General features: G+C 42.5%; 2 protein-coding genes across 4 annotated transcripts in view; both read right to left on the bottom strand.

Annotated features, from left to right (window-relative positions):
• Positions 1–1,820: 1,820 nt before the first annotated feature.
• On the bottom strand, positions 1,821–13,738 carry adat1 (adenosine deaminase tRNA specific 1). The gene is made up of 9 exons (XM_006809097.3): positions 13,457–13,738; positions 13,146–13,214; positions 13,008–13,062; positions 12,792–12,922; positions 10,659–11,247; positions 5,565–5,710; positions 4,620–4,719; positions 4,453–4,539; positions 1,821–2,980 (listed from the first exon to the last, which is right to left on the bottom strand). Exons 1-9 carry the CDS (start codon positions 13,638–13,640, stop codon positions 2,848–2,850), a joined length of 1,494 nt encoding a protein of 497 aa, XP_006809160.2. The 5' UTR covers positions 13,641–13,738; the 3' UTR covers positions 1,821–2,847.
• Positions 13,739–14,429: 691 nt separating this feature from the next.
• Positions 14,430–18,293, bottom strand: part of wwp2 (WW domain containing E3 ubiquitin protein ligase 2) — a 75,946-nt gene continuing 72,082 nt past the window's right edge. For 2 of the 3 annotated variants that reach the window (XM_087844132.1, XM_087844130.1), the window contains one exon: positions 14,430–16,167. In XM_087844132.1, the coding sequence (XP_087700258.1) occupies positions 16,068–16,167 (100 nt within the window). In that variant the 3' untranslated portion in view covers positions 14,430–16,067. The remainder of the gene's footprint in view (positions 16,168–18,293) is intronic. The other variant, XM_087844131.1, reaches the window with a different exon arrangement.

The raw sequence follows: 18,293 nt of genomic DNA on the forward strand, positions 1-18,293 counted from the left end.
CTGGCCGGAGTTTTTAAAAATCTCCGTTTTCAAAAATCTCCGTTTTCAGTGACCAAAAACGCCGTTTACGTGTGGACGTATGGCCGGAGGAGATGCCTCCTGCTGGCAGGTTCAAGACTCGCACTGGCTTCATTTTGCACACCTGAAAGTTATGCCTGTCCGTCCACTGCGGAGCGTCTATGGATAACTCTGAGGCTGAACTTTTAGTTGCACCTGTAGTTTCTGGTGCTGGTTCCCACCCATCATTTGACCTCGTTGCAGTTTTCATGTCTGCGCTCCACAAAGCTGGTTCACTGTCTGATGTTGTGTAATATGCATTGGTAATTCTTATTTCATCAGTGTTGTATGAATATAAAACATATCTTAAAGACATAAATAAATTTTAGATATCTGATAAAGGGAAGGTAGCAGGAAGACCTGACCAATAAAAACTAATGGAAAATTTGCAGTGTGGTCTTTGACTTGGTGGTTGCACTGTAGAGTTTCACAGCTGTGTCCCTATTTTTGATGCATCATACACATAAACACTACATGATCATGTAAGGGGGTCCGAGGAAGAAGCGCACAATTAAAGGCAGAATCGTCCACTTTAATAAAAACCTAGAGATTTAATGATGAGCACTGATCCTGTTGACAGGCTTGTAAAAAGATGTAAAACAAAAATGCTCCATGCAGCAAAAGCTGACATTTCCTAGTTTTTTTTATACTTTATGTCTTATAATGCATCAACATAGATTAACTTCATTAGCTCTCACCTTTCAGACTTTATCTACTGGAAAAGCATGAAGTTTTCAATCCGACGTCTTTACAGCGGAGTTCAAGCTCACTTGTTTTTAAAGGGGACAGTTTTAAATACTGTTGCTCTTGTGAGCCCCTGGTCTTTCTAATAAATCCATAGTCTTTGCTGATAACACGAGTTATTCTCTTGAAATCCTTTGGAGCATCTCTGGAAGTCGAAGCTCCAACTGGGAAACATCACAGTGGAATAGATTCACACATAGATACACAGAAGTGATCATTAATCTACTGAGTCAGAGTTTATAAATAAATTATCCTAATATTTGTCAAATACCATGTGCCACATTATCTGTGACAGATATTCATATGTTCTTCAGGTTCAGTGATATCGAAGTCGACCGTGGCCATGGACCCTTTAAAGTCTAAATACTGCAAAATACATTTACTGGCTTAATCAGCCACTCACGTGGCAGAAACTGTGTATTTAGGGTCAAGATGACCCGTTGAAGTTCAAACTGGGCATCAGAATGGGTGATTCAAGTGACTGTGAGTGGTTTTCTTCAGGAAATGTTTCCAGCACCTTGTCGAATTAATGCCACACAGAATTAAGGCACCTCTGAAGGCAAAAGGGGGTCAAGGTGTGTCTAAAGAAGTGAGTGTTTGCCCCTGGTTCAGTTTTCCTGTAAGGTCTGTTTAATCAGACCTCCTGGGCTGAATCAACACTTCAAATACAAAACTTCTGTATTAATCCAACGCTCACAGACTAAAATTATAAAGCTGTTAAAAGATTCTCTTGAAACTAAAATATAATTGATATTGTTTTCCCTTGACATGTAGTGCTTTTATTCATCTGATTATTGAATTGTGCAGTTCTGGAAACATCAGCTTTCTCTCTAATGGAAAAGAACTACAATGAATCCCCTCATGCCAAGGAAAAAAAACAACTGAAAACTTGCATTAACCTCAGGTTTATTTATGCAACTATCCATATATTTAAAAAAACAATATAAAGAATTTAATTCAATTTTATTAATACAGCACACAAAACACAATGAGGTGCTTTATATTGAAAGGTAAAGACAGAGAAAACACACAGCTTTCTATGAGCAAGCACTTGGTGACAGTGGGAAGGAAAAACTCCCTTTTACCAGGAAGAAACCAGGTGCAGGGAGAGGCAGCCATATGCCACGACCTGTGGTTATTTTTTCCCTGAGCTACAGGCGAGCTTGCACTTGATGTAAGCAGATGTCTGCAGCCCAGTTTTCTACATCTCTACGATGGATGTGAGGAAAACAGCTCAAAATCGCTGAAGAATGAGAATGAGAAAATTGAAGGCATCCTGGACATAAGCCGCCATGTGCTGTTTGTCATTAGCAGAGAGGAAATAGCAGGAATCAGCTGAGCCACATCACCAACTGAACTGATCCTCTGTCCCTGCACCGTGGTCCTGAATGAACGACCAGTTTGTGCAGAAATGTGCAGCTTTACCTTTTTCTCCACAACAATGTGTCCTACACAGGCCGAGTTAACAAACTGGTGCCAAAACGTTTTTGCAGGGTTCAAACCACTGCCAGAAAGTAACTGCTGGTCATTTCCTTACGATGATATTAGAAAGCTTTTCCCAGTTTGCCAGTTCAACCTGATAAACCAACTAATGCAATTCCTTTGATTCCAAATTTCTTCAGGAGTATCTTCATGTTTTTAGTGCAGGACGCATTCAGACTGGAGGCTGTGTTTTCCTGTGCAGGTATACATGGCTGTGCGTTTTTAAGAACAGCTGGAGCCACGACGTGCACTGTGAAAATAAGCCATCGCGCGTGCTGCATTACCAACAGTTTCAAACAGCGTGACAGCGCGGAGCGTCCCGCTGAGGCAAACCTGCGCTGCAGACCAGCTGAGCCAACACGCACACAGGAAGAGAGGAAAAAGACAGCGCAAATTAAAGAAGCCGAGCTTGTCCTTTCATTAAAAGGGTGCCGCGATCCTTTCTGTTCTCTGCAGCATGTTTGAAATCCGAGTTTCACAAGGTCGAACCTTAGGCGACCCCTGACCTCTGAGCTTCTCCTACAACAAAGCTGCTTTGTCATCGAGCCTGTCGAGAGTGAGTTTTCAGTGGAAGAGGAGGAGGTTTCTGTCACTGCGCGGCCACAGAGGGAATGCCTGACTGCGCAGCTGCTGCCAGGCCTGCTGGTACGACTGGGAGGCCTGCTTGTAGTCCCAGTAAGTCTGCAGCTCTGCTTTCCTGGACACATGTAAGAAAAGAAAATCCTCGATGTAACGCAAGAAGCAAAAATCTTGGACTCTTATTACTCTAAGTTACTTTTAAACCACCACAGAAGTACAAAAAAAAAAAACATTGGCTGAAACAACCTGTTAGCACGTAAAATGAGCTGAAGCTTAAGTTCTGTAATAAAGATTCAAGATACATCATTCAAAGGGAGAAAGTGGATTACTGTGTGTTAGATAGGAGAAACAGATTGTTCAAATATCTGCTGGTTACCGTGGTTACTTGAGCCACTGTAGTAAATGATTTCCCTCAGCTGCAACTTCCTCCTTCGTCTGCCGTTTCTCCTCCTCAGACGTACCTTTGTCATTAAGTCCTGTCATTGTGCCGAGCCGAGTGTGAGTGTTTACAATACGTCTGTTGTGCGTGGGCCGTATCAGGTTTTCTGACAAACACAAGGACCTTTGTCCTCCATTGTTAGTCATCAGATTCATTTTCAGGAGATCTACTGTCATCCTGAAGCCAGTCTTCCACATAAATGTAGCACAGCACACTATGTGACAGGATCTCCAAAAACAAAGACGATGCAAACAAAGTAGCCGCGTGACAGACTTAATATAAGTACACAGCCAGGGATTCAACTGCAAGGACCAATTTTCACATAAAAAAACCTTACAGATTCCTGTCGAGTGCAACATGAAACCGCAGCAGCCTTGGACAGTCCTTTATTTGGCAACAGCCTGGCATGATTGAACTGCGGTGGTGGTTTTATCCATAGTTTAACAGGTAACGAAATGAGAGCAGAACAAAGGCGTTCCATACACCAGCCGAGAGAAACAGTACCTCCAGCATGTCCTGGATTGGCCCTTTGATCACCTCACAGCTGGACACCACATCCTCAGCTCATCTCTAAAGGAGAGCCTGCAGAAGTCCAGCCGCTACCCAGAACTCATGGCCAAAAGTGAGGTAAGGAACAGAACACAGCACCCTTCTCCACCTAACCTGGTGCATGTTGGAGAAGGTGCTAACTCTGAGCTCAGTCATTTCAGACTCGATTACAAACTTGCTCCATTTCAAGCTAAAGGTCACTGCTTGATGAAGCCTTAATGCGAAAAATCAAAAATCACCTGATAACTTCATAGAGTGATCAGTAAACATGAAGCCAATCAGCAGCAGCAAAGCACACAAGTCTGAAAAAGTGCACACGCAACATTTTTAACCCACAGCAGGCTGGAAATCTAAGACTGAGGAATTCAACCCAACCCCACCCGTTTAATACGAGCGTAACAGTCAGATTGCATGACATGATTTCCAGTAAAGAACATTTCACAGCGATGTGAACATTTCCTTATTGATTGGTGCGCGTAGTTTTATGTGAATGAGAGTTGCACAAACTGAGAGAAGCTGCACTGTTCTTCAAATATTGCAGCTCTCGTCGGAGCGTTTTCAAGAGCTGCAGTGAGTTTCTGAAAGAGCCGATTGTTTGTTACCTGAGAGAGTCGGGGAGAGCCGAGGGATCGGTGGCCGACACCAAAGACAAGAAGGAATGAAAAAGCTCTGATTTGCACAGAAGAGACCTGAAATCAGAGAAGCACGCCGGGATGTTTGAGAACACAGCAAACTCACATGGTACTCATGTATGATGAATTGGTTCTACCTGGCTTTTGCTGTTCCCAGGGCCTTCTTGGTGACTCCGTGTTTGTAGCCGTTAGCGGTGACATCTAGTGGCTGCTCTGTTACATTACACCAGCTGATGGCTGAAACAGGGAGCAAACCTCAGACACACACCGAGATTGCAGACTGCAGCTCAGTGCTGGAGCAGTTTAAACACAATTCAAACTTTAATTGAAACCATAAAAACTGCTTCACTGAGTGAATGGGTTAAATGCAGAGAAGAATTTTCCCACAGGGATCAATAAAGTTCTCCCCGTGTTTGTTCCCTCCGGGTACTCCGGCTTCCTCCCACCGTCCAAAGACATCCAGCTTGTGCGGATAGGTTAATTGGATAATCCAAATTGCCATTAGGTGTGAATGTGCGAATGAATGTGAGTGTGAATGGTTGTCTGTCCCTGTGTGTTAGCCCTGCGACAGACTGGCGACCTGTCCAGGGTGTACCCCGCCTCTCGCCCTATGACAGCTGGGATAGGCTCCAGCGCCCCCCGCGACCCTGAAAAGGATAAGCAGAAGCGAATGGATGGATGGATGGATGAATAAAGTATATATTATTATTATTATTATTAAAAAACTGAGCAGATACTCTTGATCTGAAATCCTTTCTTATCTCATGCTCAGTTCCTCCACTAAAGCAAGCCGTTTTAGTTCCCTTCCCCCTGTCTTTAAGCCAAATTTCCTGATTGGGTGATCCTCGCAAACAGAAGGTCTAAGCTGCAGGTGGGTGTGGCTTCTTCGAGATGACTATATTAGGGATAGTGGATGGTTGATGTCAAGTGTTGACATCTAGTTTTTTTGGCACTTACAAATAATTTGCAGAATTTTTCTGAAAGCTCTGAATGTGAAAGCTGTAAACAGACAGGAAATGAGTATTCATTCAAAACATTTCTTCTCATTCATAATTATTTTAACTTCATGTGGACAGTCCTACCTGCCCCGCAGGGGGAGATGCGGCCCTGGCCGGCCTGGTGTTGGAGCTCAGTTTGGGCTTGGCTGAAAGGAAACTCCAACGTGGCCTGGAGCAGCTCGGGAGGACGTACGGCAAAACCGGCAGGGAGGTCCGATACACAGGCGCACCTGACAGCACAGAAGCACTGCATTTAATTGAGTGTGGTCTGATTTGATGAAGACTGCAGTGCTGCAGGTATTCCACTAGAAAATTCCCACATGATTAAAGTGATATCAAAGCAGTTCTTTATTGTTGCATACTGAGGCGTCAAAATGCATTATCTTCATGGGTGAAAGAGTTCATTGTCTGTGTGAATAAGTGATAATCACACAAACTGACAGCTACCTTGATGTAACCACTTAGCCCGATTACAGATGTTAGGCTGTCAGGAGGCAGATAAAGGAAAGATATCCTGGTTTACGGCCCAAGGAAGTGGTTTTTAAACCAGCACCAGTTGGCGCCTGTCCAACATACACACTGCAACAAGAACACTATGCTGTCTTAAGTATTTGCTCGTCTGCTTTCACGTGCGTATGAACTTGAGTGACATCCCATTCTTAATCCATGGGGCTTAATATGATGCCGGTCCACCCTTTGCAACTATACCAGCTTCAACATTTCTAGGAACGTAGGAGTGTGTTAATGGGAATTTTTGACCAGGAATCCCAAATACAGGAAGGTCTGGAACTGGCTCTGTTTAAAAGTCCTAATCTCTGAATCCCATGAGCATTACCCAGTAGGCAAACACAGCTTAGATGGAGCCAGGGAGGCGACTCACCCAGCTCAAACTGGTACTCAGCCCTCCGGATGCTGATCCTGAAGGCGTGCTTGCCGGGGTGGCTAAGCCCGCTTCCTCTTCAGCCACACCCATTACCAGCAGCTCTCCTCTAAATCTGTGTACTTGGTAACTGACTGGTTTAAATGCAGTAGCTTGGAAAATTAAGCCCCAAGGATCTGTTCGTTTTTAAGGTTAAAGTAACATGTAAGAACCCACTGAGTGACGTTCTAATTAAATGCAGGTTTTTACCTTTGAGGTTTCACACAAGGTTAAAAAGGAAGTGTCCACTGTTAAAAACGGTTCTTTTGATTCTTAGGGCCAAAAAGACACGGCTCAAAAGTGGTCTTTTACTTTAAAAAATGATCTTTTATCTTACATATCCCGGGATATGGAGACTGAGCACACACAGAAACGCCTGCTCACATCAGCAGAAAACAGGAAGCCAGGTTATTTATGCACCTCTCGACGTCACACACAGTTTCATTACACACAAAACGTCTTCTATTCAGTTCCTCTTTTCTGTGTCTGATTTATTAATATGCCTGTGCACTAAAACTTCCTGTGCAGCTTGCAATGACTTCCCCTTTCTAAGGTCTGTTGCCAGGGCAACCTCGTCTAGACTTAGTCTCACTCTGTCGGTTCCTCATATTCTACAAAAAACATGCAGTTTCTGGTCAGCCTGTAACCTAGTTTTACACTGAAGTCTGGGCCTCTCTTATATAAACCAATAATAATCAGCATATAAGCATTTAAGAATATATATTTATTACCTAACACCACATTTTAGACTTTTTGAATGCAGGATGTTTTACCAAAGCAATTTAGCAGGAGCGAACTAGAGCCAAAAAAATCTCTTGAATAGGGATGGGTATCGTTTAGGTTTTATCCGATACCGGTGCCAAACCGGTACTTTTGAAACGGTGCCGGTGCTTAAAGAATGGAGAACACAAAATTGGTCCAAAAACCTCTCATGTTCAGCTGTTTTTTTTGTAAAAAGATAACAATGTTAGTCTTTTCTGCAGCTATAGGGCATATATGGTATCACTCTTGGCTGGAAGCAGTGCTTAATCAATGGAAAAAACACAAACTTTGTCCAAAAACCTCTCACGTTTAACTATTTTCCACTTTTTCTTTGGTCATTTTAGCCTTTTTGGCCAGGGTGAAGGGAGTATCTGCCATCAAACAAGAAGACAGCTGCATGTAGCTATGATGATGTTTGCTAGTTCACCTTACATGCATTAATGTAATAACGTGGTTAGCCTACTCAACGTAAATTACACACGAACAACATTAAGCTACTCACGCAGAGAAGAACGGCTGCTGCTGCATCATCATCCATCATCATTTCTGCTACACTGGCAGGGCTAGGGGCCAGGACTCTCCTCTTCAGGTTTTTGGGGGATGTTGCTAACTCCGGGTCGATAACAGGCACCACACCCGCAGTAGATGTGCTCGGTGTGAGGTCTCGCAGCAAGCTATCAAATACGGCGCATTTCTCGGCTTTTAAAAAAAACGCTATGCGTCGCCAGGTGTTTCATCGGATTTGAGGAGTTACCTCCTTTGACAGTATCACAGTATCAGCTTAAAGCACTTGTTGCAGGCTGCTGAGTTTGCATCTTTTGCTGTGAAGTACAGCCAGACTTTTGACCGCTTCGCCTTGGGCATTTTTAATCTGTAGCTCTGCTCTAAAAGAACGTACGTACCTGGACCCGCCTACTATCCTCGGAAACGTAAAATGATTGGCTAGAATCTAAAGTCATCACAGCTCAGGAAAAAAAAAGCACCGAAATAAAGCACTGAAATGTGCGCTGCTTTTCGGTCTGGTTACTACCGTTTATGTCAGAACCGGTACCCATCCCTACTCTTGAATCATACGTATCCAATAAAACTCTCTAAGCTAGTGCTGGTTTTGTTTGATTTTGAGAGAGATTGACCAAATAATGAGCACATCCAGGTGAGACGATGCACTTATCTCTTGTGTTGTGTTTTGTGTTGACATAAATAATCCCAGAGGAATACAGGGGGAATCCAAATCTGCTCAAAGTTATCAGCTGCAGGACATCAGTGGAATTCTTTGGAAGCTGTAATCTAGCAGAAAAACAACAGAAATCCAAATCCTCTTCAATTTATAATCAAACATAACAAAATGAGCAGAGAAAAACGCAAAAAATAAAAAAAAATAAAATCAAACAAACTGTAAGTCAACAGTTGATTCCTCTGTGACTCGGTGGGAATTTCCAAATGTGAACTCGTTGATCCAATCTTCTGTAAGGCTCGTCTCCCAGGAGACAAAAGGATGAACAGCTCGTCTCTTCTGCTTAAAACAACAAGGCTTCGCTCACGGTCTCCACTCTAATTCGCTCCAAAGGGGTTCTGTCAGACTGAGGTCAGGATTCTGTGCAGGCCAGTCAAGTTCTTCCACACCAAACTAGCTCATCCATGTCTCTCTGCACGTTGCTTTGTGCACTGGTGCGCAGCCATGTTGGAGAAGGAAGAGGCCATCCCCAAACAGGAACAGTCTTGGTGTGCTGAGGCATTCAGGGGCCGAGCCCAATTCCTCCAGAACAACTCCACACCATAACCGCCGCCCTCCACCAAACTTTACATTTGGCACAATTCAGTCAGACAGGTACCGTTGTCCTGGCAACCGCCAAACCCAGACTTGTCTGCAGAGATGGGCAGTAACGCGTTACTGTAATCCGATTACTTTTTTCAAGTAACGAGTAAAGTAAGGGATTACTATTGCAAAAACGGTAATTAGATTACCGTTACTTTCCCGTAGGAACGCTGCGTTACTGCGTTACTAAAACCGTGATTTTTTGCGAGAATGTCTCATGACAGTGATGTAAGCGAGTGCGACGTTCGTGACAACAGCTGTGTGCAGATCAACAATGGATCATATATCGAGTGCAGAGAGAGTATGAGCGTGCAGCGTTTAAAGCGTGGAAGTACTGACCTTACTTTGAGTTTGATTCCATAAAAAGTGACAAAAACATTAGTGTCCGTTGTGCGTGGGAAGAAAACTTCTTTTTACACTGAAAAAAACCCCTAAACTTCCAAACAAGCACCGAGTAGCTACGACGTAATGGGAAACTCACAGAGAAACTCGCGGATTCTTCCACTGACCGCTGCACACCTGCACCAGGGTAAACCTCCGCCTACCACACTCCTGCTTTACAGGTGAAAATAGAGCAACAGGACCGCTAGTCTTTGACTTTATTTATTTTCTGCTGTGTTTTACTTGCATCTATTTGAAAGACTGAGTGTAAACACAAAAAAAATAATAATTATTTTATGTGCTGGAATGTGCAGAAAATAGGTTTCAATATTAAACAAATTTCTTCCAGTCAGTGAATGTCGCATATAATTAAATTTTTGCTTGATGCATAAAGTTAAAAGATTAAAACTAATAAAACAAGTTTTAAAAAGAGACTTTTCCATTTGATTACATTTTGTATGATGATTATGCAGAAAAAGTAGAATTGGGCTGAAAGATCTATCACTTTATCACCTATTCAGGTTGTAAATTGTGTTTTTAAAAAGTAACTAAGTAACTAAGTAATTAATTACTTTTGAAAATAAGTAATCAGTAAAGTAACAGGATTACTTTTTGGGGGAAGTAATCAGTAATTAGTTACTGATTACTTTTTTCAAGTAACTTGACCAACACTGCTTGTCTGTCGCATTCACAGACAGGGTAGCATGAACATGCAACACTGTTCTAGAGTCCAGTGGCCTCATGCTTTACAGCACCGTTGCTTTGCATTGCACTTGGTGACGTAAGGCTTGGATGCAGCTACTCCACCATAGATACCCACTCCATGAAGCTCTCTACAAACTGTTCTTGAGCTAATCTGAAGGCCACATGTAGTGACTAGAACACCTGAATTCAATGATTTAGATAGTTGGCAAAATAGTGTAGCTGAAGAATTAAGATCACCATTTAGCAGTTTTTTCTCTCAGGAGTTGGTGGAGAGGACGTGTCTTCGTTAACTGAAAGGCAACTGTTTGCAAACAGGTAGAAATCAAACTGAACTGTGAAGTCATTGCACTCGTTTCACTTTCATTAATATCTGCTGCATTTAGCTCTCTCTAATTGAACCTAACGTTGTTTTACATCAAGGAGGATCCTTGACATGCTGGTCATGACTGGAACTGTTTCATAAATCTTCAACATCTCTATTTGGTGTTTATTATTATCACGACTCGTAAGAGTGATTACTGGCTCTGTATCTGTTTAGGTGAAGTTTTCACAGCGCATGACTAATAAAAATATAAAGCAGCCGGTTCAGCATTACCTTGTGACCAAAGCTCTCTGCGTGACTTCTTGGTCATATGGACACTTTCCCACCACCACGGTGCTGAAGTACAGCGCCTCCTGTAGGTAATGGGACAGCAGTGCACCCTGGAAGCCCAGCACCCCCCAGCGGGCCATCTTGTCGCTGCAGGAGAGGGAGAGAGTTGGCTCTCCTCTGCCGGGCTTTACCCGGAGAACGCCCGGACTGTGATACCCCACCCCAGGCTGCAGAGGGTCAGCTGGGCCACCCGGTACACACTTAGCTCCTGTCCTGTGAATGTCTGAGAGCTGATGCAGGCCAGCGCCATCAGTTTGAGCCAAGACTGCAGAGCTGCTGGTTTGTGAGGATGTTTCCGATGTTTTGTTAAAGTTCAGCGATCCACACTGTTCTGTGTCTCCTCTGTCCTCTTCCTTTGTCTCTGCCGTCTCCTCCAGATGAGGCTGCTTAGAGATTCGCTCCTCGCCGGATTCCTCTGCTTTCCTTTTCAGGTCTCCTCCTCCATCAGTCTGTTCAAGGCCCTTTACTGATGTGACAGGAGGGCAGGGCTGAGGCTGGCTGTCAGTCATGGGGATGATGGAGGCGTCGCCACCTGGTTTCAGATCGGACAAACAAATGGCATGAGGGCACACTTCTGCATGATTAAAGCCAAGACAGATAAAGGTATGGTTAAAGGTAGAATGCACATAGTCTGAAAGGCAACAAAAAAGAAAGCGCCTGCAAACGCCTCACAGCTAATAACAAATACTACAGTGTAAGGCTACGTCCACACTAATGCGCTTTAGTTTGAAAATTTTCTCTCCGTTTTGGCCTCCCGTCCACACTGAGACGGCGTTCTCGCTCTCGAAAACGCGTAATTTGAAAATGGTGCTTACCTGTCGCAGCGTGGACAGCGAAAACTGAGACTTTCGAAAACGATGGCGCATGTTAGTCATGTGACCAATTAAACAAAGATAGCGGAGGGCGTTATACAGCAGTTGTTTTGTTTGCTCTCAGTTTTGACGGCCCTATTAAAGATTAATATCAGTTTGTACATGCTGCAGAGAGCTTTTCTTCAAATTCTTTAATTCTCACTCGCTTTTGCAACTTTGTACTTTTGCGTTACTCGCAGCAACAACTCCACCTCATTGTGAGTCCATTTAAAAAACTCGATGCTTTCTCAACGTTTTGCCGCAACGTTTTTCCCATTTTCCTCCATAAACCACTGTGCAATACTAAATTCTATGTGCAATAAACCAAACTGTATATAGAAAAGACACTATTTATTTTATTTTATTTATTTATTTACTTTTGTCTTCTTACACCAGATTGTATATTTGTACTTTTTTTCTGTTAATACTGTTTATATGTATATAGTGCTGCAGTTTTAAAATGATATATATATTGTGAAGTTTTTGATATATAAAGCTGAAATTTCACAGCAATCATTACACGTGTCCAAACTTTGGACCATAAAAGTTTCGTGTAAATCAGAGATGATTAAGCAGGTGAGCGACGATGATTTGAGAATTACTTTCTCTCTTTGTTCCCACAGAACTGCGCCGGTCTCAGTTATAGCGCAATGTGCTTTATCACAAATGATCCCTGTTCTCTGCATGAAAAGGCTGGACTGACTTCCTTCACAAACAAGAATAATCATGTCAAGTCCTCAATTATTCATCATCTCATGGAATTAATTTTTACCATAAAGAGGTTGGAGAGTTAAACATTAACGATCCTTATCAGAAATGCATCTTTATTATTTATCGGCTAACAATGCCGCTGCTGACTAATAATTAGGTTTACTGCTTAATAAGCGGATATTAGTGGTGAATATTTAACTGTTGCCATATCAACTCTGCATCAAAGCTCAAGAGCTGAAAGACTTTTAAGGCTATTTGTTTGCATCTCTGGCACAAACAGAGGTTATTACATGTTATCCTTCATTACAGAATGGGTCATATAATCAAAAAACAGAATAAATCTAAACTGGTTAAGTTACCAAACTACCTCACATTAACTCACAGTAACTACAGCTGATAACCTAGCCACTCTCTGTGTGAGAGCAACACAGATCTGGTTTGATTTCTTTCCATCTACTTTCTGCTGTGTGTATCTGTACTCGTTATTGTCGCTGTCCTGTGTGCTGACACTCACAGGGAGTGTGGCTGGTAAAAAGGAGGAAGGAAACTCTGGGCCGAAGCTTCCACTTTCCTCGCTCATCTGCTGCACAAAACACAGAGCTGCCCCGACCGCTCACAGCCCCGTGCAGCTCCTGGATCAGGTACCTACAAATAAAAACACATACATATACATAAAGCGATGAGCACAGTCAAACAGCCTGCAGTGACACAGGTGGGTTCATACACGCACCGGATACATCCCCTCCTGGCAATGACCTCTGCGTGGCTGTCGTTAAGTACATCACCTGAATTAAAACGGAAAACAAAATTTGGTTTGCACAATCGACACCTTCAGCATCTGAGACACACAACGTCCATCTGCACACACCTGTGGGACTCATGGCGGTCTGTCCAATACATTTGGTCCCAGTTCCCAGGGAAACAACCTCCATAGCAACTGTGATGGAAAAAGAAAAATATCGCATCACTATACCTCACTGTTTTACGCATTTTCATATCAGTGTCTACAGGTCCGCTGAAATATACATTATGGACATAATTTAGAACAATTTAAAGCCTTTTTCCCATCTTCAGAAAACTTTAAATGTCTTTTTTAGCAGTGACGTTTGGTAGAAATGGGGAAAAAATGAATGAAACTGGGGTTTCAGAACAGTGGACTGGTCCATCCTGCCGAACAACCTGAATGAGAGTCAGCTCCGCGGGTGATCTGGAGCACAGCGGCCAGCAGGGTCCACTCTCTGCCCGGCTCAGGCTTCCCTCTGCGGGGAAGCTGACTGAAACGCTCGTAACACAACTTGGCGACTTCATCCGCGCTCACCACATTAAAGCGACGGGGAAGGCGGGTGTGAGCACCAGTAGGCATTTCAGATATGATTAAATTCACCGTTAATGTCCCGGTGCCATCCGAACACTACAAAAGTAGCATTTTCATTTAGAACTGCGACCAAATCCGGTGCACTTCCGGCGAATGAGAACGAGAAGAAGCTACTTCCGGGCCCAGCAAAGGAACAGGTACTTTCACAATAAAAGTCCTCTCTTCAGCACCCTATGTCAATACATCCACCAACCCTCTTCTACACATCACCAAACCACCTCATCCTTACCTCTTGCCTGTGTCCAGTGGGCTGATTAAGTAAACCTCTCCAGCGTACTCACTAAATTTATTGTCTTTCCACCGCTGTAGACATAATCTGTTGTGCCCAGAGCCGCAAACTGGACGGCCAATGGGAGACTGAGAGTGAAGATTCACTCAAAGTTTGTTTGCATGGTTACATCCAAACATGCATTTTCAATTATTGTGACCCAGTCGGCCAAACCTCAAACTGCTTCGGGCTGAGCTCTAACTGGGGGGCCCAGGCAGCGTGTAATCCCACTACAAAAACAGTGAAATAACATATGTCAACATTCCTCAAGTCGTCTCAGGAAACTTGTCAGTAAAAAGGTGACACCGCTAACCTTGATAATCAGTGTAAAACACCTTTAAAATATTATTTTTATTATTCGATTTTTTTAAAAAACAAAAACCACAAACAAAGCTACAGAGATGGTTCGTTTTTTAAATTTTCCCTAAACATTTCAATAATATCGTTGATTTTTTTTTTTTAAACACAGTAATGATGGCAATCACGACAGCAATTGTGACATGGTGAATTTTTCTATGTAAAGCATGTTTTTATAAATATTCTATTTTGGGTAATTAATCATAAACCACACATAAAAATACATTTTGAGTAAGGTTATCATTTCGTCTTTCTTCAACAGTACAGTATTGTTATTGTGAAGTTCAAATCTGACATCTGGACATTGCTAACCTCCATCATCATTTGAATTTTCCTCTGCAAAGCAGTTATATACACTTTAATGATTGTAAGTCATTATGTAATTTCTGTGCAAAAGTCTCGAGCCGCCCCTCATGGGTGCAAACATATTTACAACTGGAAATACAGTATATAAGGCAAAAACAGTACAATTCTAAGGAGCCTGAAAGTCAATATTTGGGATGACCACCTTTACACTTCACCATAGATTGAACTCTGAGGCTGCTTTCATGTTATTTCACTCTTCAGAAGTAGCTCTCTGAGCTCCTTGAAGGACATTTAAAGCTCCTGTTTGAAAGTCGGCTGCCTTTTTGTTCCGTCCTCTGTCAGAATGATCTCACACTGCTTCAATAATATTGAGATCCGAGCTCTGGAGAGGCCACTCCATGACTGATAGTGTGGGAGGTTTGCTTGTGTTTGTCAAACTGTGTTATTGTTGATATTTTTCATAAATTCAACAAAAGAAATGGGAACAAATTATGTGTCTTTGCGACATGCTCCTAGTACCAAAGTGCCTAAAGATACCATTTAAAATGTTTCTTTGCCAAGTTGTCTTGTACTGGTTGAGTTAGCTGCTTTTTTATTCTTGAATGACTCAGAGTTCGGTGTCAAGTAGCTTAACAAACCAAAGAAATGATCAGGTTCAAGTGAAAAAGCCGCCAGTGTCCAAAGAAAAGCTGTGAAAAGCCTGCAGAACGATTGCTCAAGAGCACTTTAAAAAAGACAGTCTGATAATAAAGAAACAAAGTGTGGCTCGAATTGTTTGCACGGCACAGTAAACCAATTAACGCCGAACCTACGTCACTCACACTGGATTAAGCATTTTAAAAAGAGAGCCTCACCCAAACATCTTATGACTGAAATCTCATTTATTTGAGTTATATACAGGAGAAATCGACTGAATTTCACAATTAACAGAAAAAATAAAAAATAAAATCGCATCTCATCTCTCTGACCTCTGTAACAGAGGCGCGCTAGTTCACGATAACAGCTTCCTCTCACACGCTGCCGTCTCGCTGCTTTAATATGCTTAAAATGTACGTCTCTCTGGTAGATATGTTATACTGCATTTGCGGGTAGCTGTGCTGTCGCTGTGAGTCGCTGCTGACATTACAACTATCATGTCGTCTGGGTTTGGTGCGGTTCTAAGCGGTGAGTAAGGGGGGGGGGAGTGGTCATCCTGTTTAATCCACACACATACACACCATTTATATGCAAATACACAATGGCATTAACATGAGCAACCACACACACACCCACACACACGTAAGCATTCACTCGTCTGTGTTTCTGTGCCTCAAGCCTGATCCCATGATTCAGCTCGCTAACATGATCCTCGCCCAGGTGAGGGCTTGTTTAGCTGACAGGTGACTCCTCAGCCCTGTGATGAACAAACAAACGCAAAATAAGACCAATAACAAAAAACGATTCGTCGATTTAAGTGTCGTCCGTCTCTGCCGCCTCGCCTCGCCTCACTCCTGTCCAAATCCCTCCGTCTCCTCGATGGCGAACAGGAGCTTCTCTCTGAGCTGTTCCAGGCTTCGGTAGGGAGGCAGATCCAGACGATTGAAGCTGAGGAGGAGACAGAGTTACACCTCAGCGTGGATTTACAGATGGAACATCAGGGTGACATTTATCTATTTTTTAAACGCTCCCAGGCTGCTCACAGCTCAAACTGAGGAAGTGAAATCCTGATTTTTATTTTCCCCCCTGTCGGGACAGTTTTAATCCGACCTGCCCTGCTCAGTGGCTTTAATTCATTTTAGACCATGTGGATTTTGAGCTGAAATTAGTCCACATCCTTAAATTTCAACTGTCTTTTTCTTTCTCCTTTAAAACAAGAATTCCCTTCGAAATGTAGCAGAAGCGTTACCACTAAGATACAAGCGTCTTCTCCTGATACTAATCCAGGAGGTGAAGGTGACAGAGGGGCGGTGCCGAGATGGTAAAACATGCATAAAAAATGTGACTCTTGTCAGTGAGGTTCTGAATGCTGTGTGACTTTAAAAAAGTGAATTAATCAGGAATAGCTGCTTGTTTCAGACGGACGATGACCTCTCTGCACAGAGACCATCTACAACATGAAGAAGGATTCGAAATTATGCAAAGCTGCTCTAGTAGAGTCCCAGAATAAAAACCTGGAGCTGGAAGTCGAGTGAAATGAGTCCACTTTAAGACGTTTAGTTAAATCTGCTGATCTGTCTATCAGATGTCTTTTTGTACATTCATTTTAGCCTCAGAGCGGCAGCTCTCTGTACTGTGAAAAGACTCTGTAATCTAAGGAAAGTGATTTAACCCTTTAAGACCTACCATAGAACCAAGTCCGCCAGAGCTGATATTATATTTTTACATGCTGTGGAGCCATTTTTGGGAGCATTTCAAGCTGCTATACATCAATACAACCATTATAACCCAGATTTTAATAATATGTCTGCATTAAGTGCATAGTAATTACATAACTTGCAAAAAAGTGCAATAAACTACAAAAAATTTGAAAATCATTTTTGTTTTTTTAACATATATTTCTAGTTAGAGAAATTTAAGAGGCTTATCCCTCAAAACTGTAAATATAAAAAAGTTGCACAAAATAGTTTCCCACCACAGGAAATTTATTTTGAGTGTCTTCATAGTTTTATTTTTGAAATACACCAATTTTTATATACTGCAGGAAAAACAAAAATAAATATTATAATGCAAATTTGCAAAAAAAGCAGCATATGCATCAAAATAAACTATTTCCAGCAGTGCAATATGAGTCCTAAGCATCCCAGAAACAACACAGAAAGTCATAAAGTCAAAGATAACTTCTAAAAACACCAGTATAGGCTCATGAGGCCCTGATGGTAAAAAACTACATTTCCGCAAAAATGACATCACTTCCGGTTTCGGGCAGGTCATGGCGGACATGCGAAAGTTCACGCTGACGTCTATTCTAACGTAGGAAGTGTTACAAACAGCTGATCGGATCGGCAAAGCGTGTTTCTGGAATATTATGTTTGTGTTGCTGCAAGTGCTTTTTATGCAGTTTTTGCAAAGCTATATGTGGAAGGAAACTGTGACCGAGGACAAGCTGATGGCATAAGATGTAAGTACAACTCCTCTGGTTTCATATGCAAAAAAAATTATTGCGCTAGCTCACGTGGTTGCAGAGCTACCAGGATTTAAAAATAGTTACGCAAAAAAGAGCGTGCCCGCTCCGACCGGCTTTAAAGGGTTAAGTAGAGAGAAAGTGCAGGCAGGGTGGAGATGGGTGTTGGGTGATTTATGACAGAAGGATAGGTTCATAAGATCGTTGTGAGAGCTGCTATGATGACAAAATAACAGGAGGCCGAGCTGAATATGTTCAGAATTTCATTGGGAGTGAGCTAAGTGGACGGGATTAGAAACGAGTACATCAGAGGAAAAGCTCAGGCTGAGACAAAGTTAGAGAGACGAGTGCAGAGGATGGATAGTGGATATACTGAAGACAGGATGTGGAAGAGGAAGCTGCCAGGCGGGAGGGAAAGAGGACATGCAGGGGCTGATGTGACAGACGTTGGGATAGGGTGATGGAGGCAGGTGATCCGCTGTGAGGGTTGTAAAGCTGCACCTTTTCTCACATCTGCCAGTCCTTCTCGTTTGTAACCTTGCTAGTCTTAGGCTATTTTTAAGTTTTTCAGAGGAGCGCTTCAATAAACACCTTGCTTTTTACCCTATAA

This window comes from Neolamprologus brichardi, chromosome 7 (genome assembly GCF_056152115.1).
Source record: "Neolamprologus brichardi isolate AB-2024 chromosome 7, ASM5615211v1, whole genome shotgun sequence".
NCBI classification, from domain to species: domain Eukaryota; kingdom Metazoa; phylum Chordata; class Actinopteri; order Cichliformes; family Cichlidae; genus Neolamprologus; species Neolamprologus brichardi.

Coding starts and splice junctions, on each gene's coding strand:
- adat1 (XM_006809097.3), bottom strand. CDS start 13,640: ATGCCTACTGGTGCTCACACCCGCCTTCCCCGTCGCTTTAATGTGGTG. Junction 13,215..13,456: donor CGGAGCTGACTCTCATTCAG/GTTGTTCGGCAG, acceptor TTTCCATCACAG/TTGCTATGGAGGTTGTTTCC. Junction 12,923..13,007: donor GCCAGGAGGGGATGTATCCG/GTGCGTGTATGA, acceptor TTTTATTTGTAG/GTACCTGATCCAGGAGCTGC.